At 37.8% G+C, this 14,349-nt stretch overlaps 1 protein-coding gene across 1 annotated transcript in view; it reads left to right on the top strand.

The window, feature by feature from the left end:
• LOC144980838 (uncharacterized) overlaps positions 1-6,247 on the top strand; it is a 7,520-nt gene extending 1,273 nt beyond the window's left edge. Inside the window, exons 3-4 of the mRNA XM_078928685.1 lie at positions 197-265; positions 1,641-6,247. Coding sequence (XP_078784811.1) covers positions 2,131-2,919 — 789 coding nt within the window. The 5' untranslated portion in view covers positions 197-265; positions 1,641-2,130 and the 3' untranslated portion in view covers positions 2,920-6,247. The remainder of the gene's footprint in view (positions 1-196; positions 266-1,640) is intronic.
• Positions 6,248-14,349: the final 8,102 nt, after the last annotated feature.

Below are 14,349 nucleotides of genomic sequence, written 5' to 3'. Positions count from 1 at the left end.
CACTACCATGAATATTGTGTAAGTTTCCAGGAAGCTGTTAGAATAAATTATATGTTCTGTGGTACCTGTTCCTTCTTTTTTTATGTAGCAATTTATTTTTTTTTTATTTTAAATATTTTATTTGTTCAATTGTTCTGTAAAGGAACAAATACAGATTATTATTATTATATATATATATGAAACCATTTTCTTCCAGGGAGCTCAATTCCACCGATGAAGAAGACATTAAACTTTCAGACGAAAAGATATCAAATAAAAGTTCAAGGTAGGCAAATGGGGATTTGAAAATTCTTAGTCCAGTGTTAATCATATTGCTAAGTAAATAAAAATTAAATATATACATAAGCTCCGGAAAGGCTAGTCCAAAACTGTGGGTTAATCCGAATGCAAAAAAAACAAACCCAACCTATTTCTCTATTGTATTGTCTATAGTGAATAATCTGGAAAGACGGTTAATCTGAGGTAATTTCTTGTTCCCAAACATTTCGTATTAAGCATTGTGACCTCCATTCCAATCAAAATGTCTCATTATAATTGAGATCTCATTTTAACTGATCTCCTATGAAAACAAAGTATGGTAAAAAAGAATAAAAAAGGTTGCATTTATAAAGCGCTTATCTACGGTCTAAGCACTTTACAATGACAATTCACTTTCCCCAATAAACAGCAAACATGTAACACATAGGACAAGACAGGCGACCTGTTAGGTGCGTTACAATTTAATGGGACAAAGGCAGAGCTGTCTTAACTGCCAGGTACTCATTTACACCTGAGTTGAGTGAGCTATTGCATTTAAAGGACACAACGCCCTGACAATAATTTCTGGGAGACAAGTTTTTTGTCACCCATCCGTTCACCCATCATGTTCAATATGGCTTGACTATTCCAATTGATGAGACGTGGTTCCACTTCGACCACTATTATTACAACTACTACAATAGATGCCGGATTCAAGCACGGTGTTTGTGAGGAGAGAAAAGTGTGCTTGAATGTGAAATTGACTTTATATTGTTATTTATCTAAAAAAAAAAGGGTATTTTTTTAACGCCCCTTTAAACACAGAATAAGTTATATAAAAGTCGACACCTCCAATTTAAAGTATGTGTGCGATAGAACTATGGGATACAGCCGTGAAAACTCTGGTTTTGAGAAAAAAATTCCACTGTGGGATTTGAACCCCTGCCCTCGAGGACCAAAGGCGAGTGACATAACCATTTGGCTTACTTATTTCTGTCTTATTATGATACACGTCTTTTCTTTATCTCTGGTCTTTGTAGACGTTTGCTTTGTGTGGTAATGTTTTTTATCTTTTCTTTTCTTTTTTATTTGCATGTGTGTGTTTGTGCTCTTGTAAAGGCGTCAAAATGAGGACATCCATAGGTTACACAAGCCACACAATGAGGACATTTTCAAATAGAGGTCCAACATGTGTGGAATCCATTGTGATGGTGGGTGGATGGGGTGAAAAAATGAAGATAAAAAATTGCCGACCTAACTGACTGCTTTTGGCTAGAGTGTAAATTCATTGAAATGTTCATGTAAATTGTATCTTTTCATGAGTGGACTGAGAAAAATAAGAAAATCGGACTCCATTTTCATCCAGCCACATTATAATTGTTCTATTTCTTCTTATTTCTCAGCTACCCGGTGGATCAACACATCAGCGATTCTTGCTCCTCTTCTGGAAGTGCAAGCCCTCAGTATCCCATGCTGTTCACAACAAACACGAACGCTCCACTGATTGATATACAGCCACAATTTAAGAAATGGAGTAAATATCATTCATGTTTTTATTGTGATAAACAGATTATCAAAATGGCTAGACATTTAGAAATGAAGCACAAAAATGAGTTATCTGTTGGCCAAATATTGTCATTGCCAAAAGGGTCTAATGAGAGAAGGAAAGCTTGGGTGAAGATAATAAAAGAAGGAGATTACAAACATAACTTTGATGTATTGGAAAAAGGAGAAGGTATATTGATTCTAAAATATCAAGGAAAAAATGTACAAGTTGATGCACTTGTTCCCTGTCCCACTTGTATAGGCTTATATCGCAAATAGAAAGTAGCAGCTCATTCCTTAACCCGCTGTACAAGAAAACCTAGACGGGCCTATAGGGAAGGGAGTCTTATGTTACCTGTACCAAAGAATGTTTCAAAGTCCTTGTGGCAAAATGTCTTACTAAAGATGAAAGATGACTCGATATCCCCGAAGGCAAAAAGCGATGCATTGATTATTGCATTTGGAGAGCGAACATACCACAAACGTGATGTTGAAGAGCACACTGCTGGCCATATTAGTGGTAGAATGAGAGATCTTGCGCGACTCGTAATAGATTTAGAAGATTGGTCAAATGGAAATATTAAATCCCTCACAGATGCTCTCCTTGTGAAAAACTTTGACACCCTTGTCGAATCTGTCCGCAGTGTTGCAGAGTATTCGGATGAAACACATTCATTTGGGAAGGGTTCCCTTGCTCTCAAGCTCGGATTCTCTGTAAAGAAATGTGCATTCATACTGAAGTCATATGCCATCCAAAAGAGTGACCAAATGCAGAAAGATAATGCTGATAATTTTTTATCCCTTTTCACTGGAAACTGGTGTGATCACATTTCATCATCAGCAAGCCAATCACTAGAAAGAAGGAAGTTCAACAGCCCCCAACTACTCCCTTGTTGTCAGGATGTAGAAAAACTGTACAGTTATGTTAAGAATCTAAAAGTGGGTGATTATCCCTCTGTAGCAAAAGCAGCTTTGTGTGAAATTTCTCTTTTCAACAGAAAAAGAGGTGGTGAGGTTCAGCGTTTGACTCTAGAGAATTTAGAAATGGGCAAAAAAATCAGGAACCCGTTGATGATGAGATCATTCAATCTCTTACAGAAACAGAAAGAAGACTTGTTCAAACAGCCACTCGCATAGAAATCAGAGGCAAATTCAATCGCCGGGTAGCTGTACTACTGACACACTCAATGTTGACCAAGATTGACACCATCATGAGGGAAAGAGATAGATTATCAATAAAGAGCAAATACCTCTTCGCTACTCCAAATGGAGAGGGGCCATATTGTGGAAGCGATGTCATTAGAGTTATGGCAATTGAAGCTGGTGTTTCCAATCCACATATTTTTACCTGGACGTCTTTAAGAAAACAAGTTACAACCATATCCAAAGCTTTAGAAATTTCTGACACTGAACAAGACCAGTTAGCTCAATTTCTGGGACATGATATCCGCGTTCACCGCGATTTTTATCGCTTACCTCATGACATTCTCCAAAAGGCCAAAGTGGCAAAAATACTTATGAAAATCAACGCTGAGAAAAGCACTTCTGTGGAGGACTACTCACTGGAAGGAAATTTTGAATTGGAACCAGATAACAACAGTAGCTCAGGAGAGTCAGATATGGATGAAGAAGTGGAGAAATGCCAAAAAGACACAAGAATTAGGGCCAAGTGAGATCAAGGAGCCATACGCTATTGTAGACAGATATGAACGTGTGGGACTGAATGAGAATTCCTCTGATACGAGAAAAAGTGGGAAAAGGCATAAATGGACACAAGCAGAAAGACATGCAGTTCTTTAACACCTTTCGGTATTCATAAGAATGAAAAAAGTACCCGGTAAAGCAGATATTGAAAGAGCAATAAATCAAGAACAATGTCTAAATGCAAGGTCATGGCGAAATGTTAAGGATTCTGTTACAACGAAACAAAAAATCTGTAGGAAAGTATTAGTCCAAAAATAACAGTAACCTACATGATTGATTATATCAAATCCATATAAAAATTGTTGTCACTTTCTTTTTTAACCTCCTCTTGATATAAGAAATATTGTGTACATGATATCTTTCAGATATCAATGACTCTTACGATGGCTGAACATGTCTGTCTATAAAATTGCCTGTTGCTAAAGAAGATTTTTTTTAGCTAATGGATGATTGTTATGAAACTCAAACATAGTTTTTATTCAATAGTGTTTTTAATGGACGATTGTGTTTTATATTTGTCTTGCTGAATGAAATGCACTATCACACATAACTTTTGTGGTGACATGAGTACTTTTAAAATTATTTCCTTTACATGATAATTTGTATTGCTATGTGGTCTAGAGGTTAGCAACACGACTTCTGATCCAGTGTTAACTGAAGTCATGGATTCAAACCCCATTGAGTAGTTGAGTCCTTGATCGGAAAAAGCGCTTAAATCCCATTTTCTCATCATACTCTGGTGTAAAATGAGTATCTCGCTGTTAACAATGTTGTCAATGTCCCGAAAACTAATGTTCGAGTCTAATATGCTGCATGACTCGCCCTTTGTGTTGAGTGTTGTTGTGGCTGGGGACCCATTGTAAAGTGCTTTGAGCACGTTTAGTGGATATTGTGTTGTATAAATGCTCTCTTTTGTTAATAATTTTATATATGATGAATTGTTAAAAATGACTGTTTGTAATCCAAATGCAGTCACCTGGGCTAGTCTAGTAAAAACTTTATTGTACCATTGTGGTCTGGGGATTTATTGGGAATTACAAAGTGTAAAACATGTTGATTTGTTCTTGTCTCTTTACAAAGAATACAAGGCATGTATATACAAGAATGGAATGAAGAGGTGGCAATTACAGGTTCATTTAAACTTTTCAAGAACATCAGGTCATAATTTAAATATGAAGAATACTTGAATATGGTGAACATGTCTCACTGTATTTCTATCACAAAAATTAGACTTAGTAAGTTGGCATTAGGGAGAGGCTAAATAGGCGACATTAACTTGTTCATTGGCCTTGTATGATTAATACTGTTGAGTGTATTTACTCATGGAGCCAGTGAAGGAAGGATACAGTGGGCTGAACACCTGCTTGTCTATTTTTCCTGTTCCATAGTAATCTCCAACTTGCACTTGACCTTGTCCTTTAAATGGTACTTAAGGTTTAGTGCACAGTTGACCACTACACTGCAATAGACGGTATTTTCAGGGGTTGGATAAACAAACAAGTTTGCATTTGTTTCTAATAGAACGAGGGAGATGGGGTAAAAATAAGTTAGAGAAAAAAGTATATATGTGAGCTTTTTGGGATTATTGAATATGGATATTGGCTCTTATATAACCTAATTTGTGTTGAAAGCGCCGTTAAACCCCACAAACAAACAAACAAGAATATGAATATCACTGTCTGTTAGTTTTTCCTCGAATGTGAATGAAAGAAATATATGTTGTCTAATTCAATGTTGATTAATCGGTAATCCTAATATTCACAATTTCTTACGACTTATGAAAAGTACTGAATTTAACACTGTGAAAAGGTTGGAAATGCTATGTTTTAGAATTCTCAATAAATATGGAAGGGAATTGATGGCAACAAGAAATAAAGTACCGAAGATTTCTAATCAAGTTAAAATAGAAAATTAATCTGAGTACATGAATAGTAAATAAAAGTGATATACCATTATCATCATCATCATCATCACCATCATATTTTTTTTTCACAAATGTTTTTGTTATGATTATATAGATTGTATTTGAAAAATTGGTTGAAAACCTAATAAAAATGTTATTTGTTAAAATATGAATCATGATGCCTACATTTCTTCACTTTTTAAATGATTTGTATGATTTAGATAAATGTAACTCAATGCACTTTCTGTGTGATGGGATGAACTCAAAAAGGATCATTTTTTAATTTATTTTCCCCCTGGCCTCTAACCCTTACCGCCATGGTTAATGCTGTTACTTGATATTTAAATCCAATTCAGTGTTACTCATTTTAAACTTGAATTTATTTTTTACCTAAAGTAGTAGCTTTCATTCGTCCATCAGACTTTTATCATACCCTTTTCTGGTTAGTATTAGTTTTATTTTTACTCATTCTTTCATCAACCTTAAATGTTATTATTAAATGTATTCTATCCTGATCCTAAAGAGGAACACAGGTGAACACAGGATCCTATATTCCCCATAAACTTACTTGTTATGCTTACATGTAGCTTATAATTTTTGTTGTGTATTTTTCTTTTATATTTGATCTTTATACATCATGAATCGGCATTCAAAGCTACTAAAATTATCTATGATTTGAACCCTCGAAATATTATTTGGTTGGTTGTGTATCACTAACAATCAAGTGAAATTTTCTTGGTTCATGATAAACATGACAACACTTATTTAATTTAGTTTCGTGAACATTCCCAATCAACGTAATTGTAATTAATACAAAGTCAATCGAAACGTGTTTAATAAAGTTTCATTTAAAATTTATTCTTGCCTTTTGATGATTATTCAACAGTTGTGGCAATTTTTAAAATGTTTCATTGTGGTTTGTTTTGTCACACGTCTATGATTCATGATGGCGTTTTAAGTTTGTTTCATACAGTGCACCATGCCTGGAGAGGTCACGTTTAATTGGATGGAGGTTGTATGCAATCAGTAGGGTTGTATCGCACTGTCCCATACAAATCCACCAATTGCACATGCTTTATCAGTGCCTGCTCCCATATTGCTCATGGGGAGATTTTGTAGCTGGATTATAGAAAAACAAAATGGGTATTTCAGTTCTCTTCACAAAAATTGCAAATAAATTTGAGAGCTGTTTGAAGTTTTTATCAAAAGAACAAACAGTGCTACTGGAGTTTGGTTAGATCCAGCTCGGCTTGTACAAGATGCATTGTGCTGATGTGGTCCTGATTCAATACGACTCTTACCTGTCTGGAAGCAAATTTGTGCATGTATTGGATTTGAACCTCTATAACTACTATTAATAATTTGTACAAGTTAGCTAAAGGCAAATCAGTGCCAGAAAGGCACAGAGAGAAGGCATGTTGAGCTGGCATTGGTTTCATTTGATTTTTTTAAAAATCCTTTTTCTTTAATCTTCATCTACTATTCATTACCATATCGCTTAATATGAGATGCATTGTACTTATGGGGCTAATGGGCAGGTGATTGGACTATGGATCAAGCGGTCCAAATTCGAACCTGGCTAAGTCCATTGCAATTTTTCAAGAAAATTTACTGATTGCTCCATTCAACCTAGGTGTAACAAGTACCGGTTTTGTTGGGGGAAAGTGTCTCTGCGATAATACTAGCATCCTGAATCCTATTGAGAGTAATGCATCATTGGTGTCTTACTTCATTCTTACCCAAACTGGAATAAGCTCCAACTCTCATGAGTCTTAGTTACCAAGTTATGGTAATGGGTTTTTTTATTCTATGACCTCAATCTGTTCTCACACAAATCATAAGGCCTCATTCCACATACACACTGGTTACACATTACCCATCATTGGACCTCCTTTGGCCACATGTCCCCATTTTGATTCGTGGCAATATAAAGCTTCAAATAATATTTAACTCAAATTTAAAGTTGCAGTCATCTTGTGGATCATTGCTTCTTGCCAGAACGTCTTATAAAAACTGTTTAAAGCAGTTCTTTCTATAGGGCCTCATTGTGCGTTTGAATGACACAGACCTCATTTAAGGCCGAATACACGTATGTGTGTGTGTGTGTGTGTTATGGGGGTTTTGGTTTTTGTTGGGGCTTGTTCGTTTTGTTTTGTTTTTGTTTTCTACGCGAGGGCAAATGTTTTTAGAGTCACTGAATTCAATGGTGGCGTTTAAAATGTCGATCAAATAAAACAAGCAAGATTTTAAAGTTGTAAATGAATTGTGACCAGTGAGAGTGAGAGTGAGTGACCCGTTGTCCCAAAACAGGACTCAAATACGTCACTATATTATTATCACATCACCGGAAACGGCCCATCGCATACATCTTCCGGAAAAGGCAGTACCAGCTCAGCTGTATCTTCTTATTACGGAAATATAATACTGATTGGTGCCTTTAAAAATTGGATCTCAAGCAAGATGAATTGAAAACTGTCTGTCACCTCCGGATAAGGGCTAACCAGTAGTGCGGGGCGGTCCTTGGCAAGCTTAAGGACCACGGTCCTACGGTCCTTGGGAAATGAAGACCGCAAGGACCGGTCTCTAGACCGGTCCGTTCATTCTTGAACCGTTAAAGACCGCTACACGATGAAAACCGTGGCCTACAGGAGTAAAACACACGGAGTAGTCACACTCATTTCAAACTGTAACCTAATTAGAGAAGAGGGGTGATGCCTTCTTTATTTGCTCACCGTACTTCATTGTTACTTCGATAATTTAATAAAATTTGAAATTTATCCCCATTAACGGAGATAATGGCATCGCCCAAGGCGTTGATCGAGTTGTTCGTGGCGTTGATACACACACGCAACTCCTACCCCCCCCCTCCCCCCAACCCCACACACACACACATTAGAGGGCAGCGAGCATTGAAGAGTAAGAGAGAGACGTGGAGTTATAATAAGAGGGGGTGGATGAGGTGATAAGAGGGGTCGATGGTGACTTTTCGCCAGATCTAACAAACTCAGCTACCCATTCATTGCTGAGTAGACAGGGATTCAGAAAAAATCGACTGCACCCGGGATCGATCTCTGGCCCTTTGCGTATAAAGAGAGTGCTCTATCAACTGAGCTATCGGGGTCCCCAAATATTCTATTGGACCTTTTAAAAATACAGACGTTATAACTGTTTTTTTTTGGACGGAAGAAACTAATGAAACCCATATTACTTGATTAGTTAAAACACCAAACGAAATTTTAATATTATTGTATTATTTTAAATGACAACAATGCGATAGAAAGGAGTGGCGACAAGAGATGGACAAAAGAAAACAAAAAAATCAGACTTGCAACTTGCTAGGTTCGACACACACACACACACACACACACACACACACACATCTTTAGTAGTCACATACATTTCAAACAATAACCCATTAGAGAAGAGGGGTCATGCCTTCATCATAGATCATTGTCATTGCGATCATTATGGTGTAGTAAATTTTGAAATTTACCCCGTATAATGGAATCGTCCAAGGCGTGCGCCTCCTGTTCCCCCCATCTCACACACGAAAGGGCGGTTTGCGGAGTGGAGGGAGGTGGTCGTCTGTCTCTATGGTCGTCTGTGTCGTTTAGTGTATGGCAAAGGGGGGTGGGTGCGATTAATTAAGTGGGATGGGTGGTGATTGGTGGAAGATAGGCAAAGGACCGAGGCAACGAATCGCTGGGGAAGTAGTATGGCGCGAGACCGTTGAAAGGTGATAAGAAGTGAGGACCGCCGGCGGTCTTCCTCTTTGGGACTGGACCACGGTTCACAGCTAAAAGACCGTGGGACCGGTCCTCGGTCCGGTCCTCAGCGCGGCACTACTAACCAGCGTGAACAGACCTCAATGGGGCTAACCCATACCGGAGACTGACTCCGACGACCTAGCACTGCCTTCCTCTGCTGTCTTCCCGATAAAGACGTCGGGCAATGAAAAAAAAATAATACTAAGAATAAAGAAAAAAAAAAAAAGCCGGTAGACCTACCCATACCAAACACCCGACGTCCTCTGCCTTTTTATCGAGTTTGGTATGGTAGGTCTAGCGGCTCTTCTCTTTATTCTTAATATTTTGTCCGTGCCCGACGTCTTTATCCGGAAGACGGCAGAGGACGGCAGTAGAGTCAGTCTCCGGTGCGGGTTAGCCCAAATCCGCGGATTTTTAAAATAAAACAAACATCTTATTATGTTGGTAGAGTTAGTCAAGATCGTCTTCACAACTATCCGTCAGTAACACGTCGATGGCGCTGGACCATGACGTAACCATGACGCTGGACTGAAATATATGGAAGTACCAGGGAGAGCTCCTACAGAGAGGAGTCATGAAAACCTACATTTTTCCGATAGCAAGGATTGCCAGCTCATGTCCGTGATCAAGACATTAAAGCTGTCATATTTTTGACCACATCAAAAGACACCCTTCACTCCAAAAGCTTTTTCGTGGTGAGTACCTGCGAATGATAAAAGGAATAGCATTGGATTTAGCCATTGTGCGGCTATGTGGTCTTGTGGTATGACACTCGCTTTCGGATCGGATTGTCCTGAGTTCGAGCCTCGCTTGGTGCATAGTTGAGTCCTTGGAAAAGGCTCTATACTCACATTCTCTCACCATACTTAGGTGTAAAATGAGTACCTGGCCGTTCACAGCGTTGTCTCTGTCGGGAAAAAATGTATTCTCACCTAACATGCGTCATGTCTTGTTACATGTTACATGTTGCTGTTTGTCAGGGACCACTTGTAGAGCGCTTTGAGCACATTAAGTGGATATTGCGCTATATAAAAGTTCAATTAAGAAAAATCTCCCTATATCTGTTTTCCAACATGCTTTCTATCTTTGTCTTGGAATGAGATGGTTTTGTCTTGACCCGGGCCGGATACCCTTACTGGGAGGGAAACAGTCAAATGTATAGTTACAGTTTTGGCAGACGATATTTTTTGTCTTGTACATCATCTTTCTGTTGTGCACTGTATTATGTTTTGTTTAAATATACATGATTTGTAAACATTTGAGTGTATCCCTCTTAGTGCATGCGTCTGGATGAGACTTTTAGGTGATCTCAAACTAAGTACTTTGATAGTTTGCTCTTGGAATCTACATGTTTCCTATTTGAACCAATTCCCTTTTTTTCTCCCCTTCTCTTTTGTAATTCTAGAACTTGTAACTTTCCCACTTTTTTCCTTTATACTGGCGCCGATATGACCCTTAAAAAAACCCAATAAAAAAAACAACCAAAAAACAAAACAACAACAACAACAACAACAACAACAAAAAAAGAAGAAAAAAAAAACCCGCCACAAAACAACAACAACAACAACAATAACAAAAACAAAACAGGGCGAGGTAACTCACTTTCAACAAGTATGTCAATGAGTCAAACGTGTCTCAACATAGATAAGTGTTTGTTTATTCCTCTGCCACATCGACACCAATTTTGCAATCAGGCGCATTATGTAATTTAAATGAATGTGCATGTATTTTTCGTAGACTTTCTTCGTGGCCTTTGTACCCAAGTCGACTTTTATGAGTTTGATGATAACCCAAAATCGACGTGGACTTATTATCTGAAGTATTCTATGGGCTCATTTGTAAGAAATTAAAATCCCATATTGTCCATTATGTGTTGAAAGGAAAATCCAAAAAATGACAAGCAGTATGCCATAGAGTGAGGAGAGAGATGAGAGAGAGAGAGAGAAGAGAGAGAGAGAGAGAGAGAGAGAGAGAGAGAGAGGGGAGGTGTAGATGGTGAAGAGATGAAAGAGAGAGAGAGAGAGAGAGAGAGAGAGAGAGAGAGAGAGAGAGAGAGAGGGGGGGCGTGTGTGTGTGTGTGTGTGTTGAAGAGATTGAAGAGAGAGGAGAGAGAGAAGAGAGAGAGAGAGAGAGAGAGAGAGAGAGAGAGAGGGCGGTGTGCGCGCGTGTGAAGTGGAAGAGATTAAGAGAGAGAGAGAGAGAGAGAAGAGAGAGAGAGAGAGAGAGAGAGAGAGAGAGAGAGAGAGAGAGATATGATGCGTGAACGAAATTGGGAGCGTTTAAAATTGTATTGGAAGAGGAGTGAGTAGTTCGAGTGAGTAACTTAGTAACTGTGGATACGTTTAAAATCAGTCTTGATTTCAATGCATTAAAACATTATGTTCCCTGTTGTATTAAATTGTAAAGATGTATGTGTGCATTGTGAAGTAAATTTGTTATGAGGGTCATATTATTATTAAAAGATCCACACATTTCTATTTATGTTTATTATATTTGTTCGAGCAATGTAAACCACTAAAGATTTTCCATTTTATGGACAATAAAGATTTATTACAACAATGTTAAACTAGGCCCAAAAGTGAGTTCGGATGTCAGACCTGCATAATATAGACGTCGCTCAAAATAATTGGGTTTGAGCATCGAATTAAACGAATGAGAATACGTACGGAGCCTAAAAAGTGTCCACCAATGAAAGCATTCAGCGCCATTTTATCTTGGGCTGGGAATGTAACCCTCCTTCCGCACTAGGACAAAACTGTCCCGGGACAAATTTGTCCTGTCCCAATGGAGAAAACTTCTATTCAACAGGGGTTCCGCACTAGGACAGGACTGTCCCAGGACACACCTGCGCGAATGCATTATTTTTTTTTTTTTTACAAGACTCAAAAGTTTTTTTTGTAGGCAATTGCAACTGTAATAATTCACATTTTATGAATCAACATAAGATACGACATGACGACAATGATTTTTTTACACTGTACAATGGGATTTGTTTACATAAGATTTATATAATCATGAAATATTCTTATAGCAAAAGTAATATTATTGCTACTGCTACTACTACCACTACCAATACCACGACTACGACTACGACTACTACTACTACTACTCTACTACTACTACTACTACTACTACTACTACTACTACTACTACTACACTACCACTACCACACTACACTACCACGACTACGACTACTACTACTACTACTACTACTACTACTACACTACTACTACTACACTACTACTACTACTACCACTACCACTACCACTACACACTACTACTACTACTACTACTACTACTACTACTACTACTACTACTACTACTACTACTACTACTACTACTACTACTACTACTACTACACTACCACTACTACTACTACTACTACTAACTACTACTACTACTACATACTACTACTACTACTACTATACTACTACTACTACTAACTACTACTACTACATAGTAATGGATGAAATAGAGGTTGCATATTTCTGTGCTTTACCACGTGGAAAAAAAAAAGACAAATTGAAAGAGAAAATTATATTGGGTGCATCCTTTAATGACCCAAAGATTGCTCAAGGGTCAATTCCGTAGACTCTATGGTGATCTCCGATCTTATCTTAAAATGACTTTCTTGGAATCACCTCATTTTACCCAGGTGCAAATGAGTACCAGTTCGCTGATGAAAGTAATCTTTGACGGACAAGCATCATTCAAGAGGATAATAGAAAGTCAGCATGCTTCGTACCCGAAAAGCATCAGTTGATTAAGTCACCTCGCCTAGCTCAATTTGCGGCGCTACACTGCGGCTGACGCCTGGTTATACCTTGTCCTAGCTAAATTTGCGGCGCTGCATTGCGGCTGACGCCCGGTTGGAATAGACCCTCGAGAAAAATTTCCCCTATGGGATGAAAAAATGAATTTTATTATTTTAAATTTTAAACTGTTATCTGTCTGCTCAACGCCACAGAAACATGGATAAGTTCCGGATTTATAAGCTTAGGAGGCAAGATGGCCTATGGTTAGCGCGTTGTACTCTGGACTCAGAGGTTCTGTGTTCGATTCCGACCGAAGCCAACTTGTACTTTCTAGAGCAAGAAAATTTACTCCAATCACTCACTCCATTCAGGTGTAAAAGGGTACCTGTCAAGCTGGGATAGTAATCTGCGATAGACTACAGACTAGCGTCCCGTTCAAAGATTTTCAAACAAATACGTTAATTGTCCGCTTCACGCTATTGAAACCGGAATAACTCCTGCACCATTGGCTACAAGGCTCTAAAGGACTTAATTTGTTTTACAATGAGTCCAAGTGGCTCAGAAGGACTAACTTATAAATATTTTCATTGAGAATTCCCGAAATAAATAACGATAAAGATAATTGATCCCACAAGTTACCGAATAGATGTGCGACCGGTTTTAGACACGTTACTGCTGTGTCACAAAGTGTGACACTTCTTAAATTATATTTATAAACATACGTTTTTAAATTGCCGAAAATATTTATGTTGCTATGCCTTCTTTACGTGGTTTCATCACATAGAATTATTTTTTTAAATTGTTCTTGCTTTTTTATATTCAGAATTGAAATAAATAAATAAATTAAAACTATGAAATTGAATGTAAGCTTCAGTTTAATATACGAAAACAGATAAAATGGACGTTTCGGGTTTCCCCTTCATCAACAACACATGATGAATTAAAAACTACAGACGAATGAGATAATGTGGTAGTGGCGTTGTTAAGATGCATAAACAAAAACATTGATGGGCAGGAAATTGTATGCTACTTTGTGAGGAAGCGCGAATTAAAACAGAGCAATAGAAATTTATAAAAGGTGCGTACTTAATTATGTCAAAAGAGGGGAGGCGGGAGGAACTGTGTAATGCAGTATAGAAAGTGAACCAAAATAAAGTGTGGACTATTGTTGGAAAATAAATACAATGGAATTGGAAATAAATACAAAATATAAGGGATGTAGGTATTAATATATTAGTGGCATTAGCCACAGCAGAAGCAACAATAGAAATAGTAGTAGTAGTAGTAGTAGTAGTAGTAGTAGTAGTAGTAGTAGTAGTAGTAGTAGTAGTAGTAGTAGTAGCAGTAGTAGTAGTAGTAGTAGTAGTAGTAGTAGTTAGTAGTAGTAGTAGTAGTAGGAGGAGGAGGAGGAGGAGGAGTAGTAGATAGTAGTAGTAGG

Source organism: Berghia stephanieae, chromosome 10 (assembly GCF_034508935.2).
Source record: "Berghia stephanieae isolate SIO BIC M18660-M18661 chromosome 10, UCSD_Bste_1.3, whole genome shotgun sequence".
Classification (NCBI taxonomy): domain Eukaryota; kingdom Metazoa; phylum Mollusca; class Gastropoda; order Nudibranchia; family Aeolidiidae; genus Berghia; species Berghia stephanieae.
This window is presented reverse-complemented; position numbering and strand designations above follow the sequence as displayed.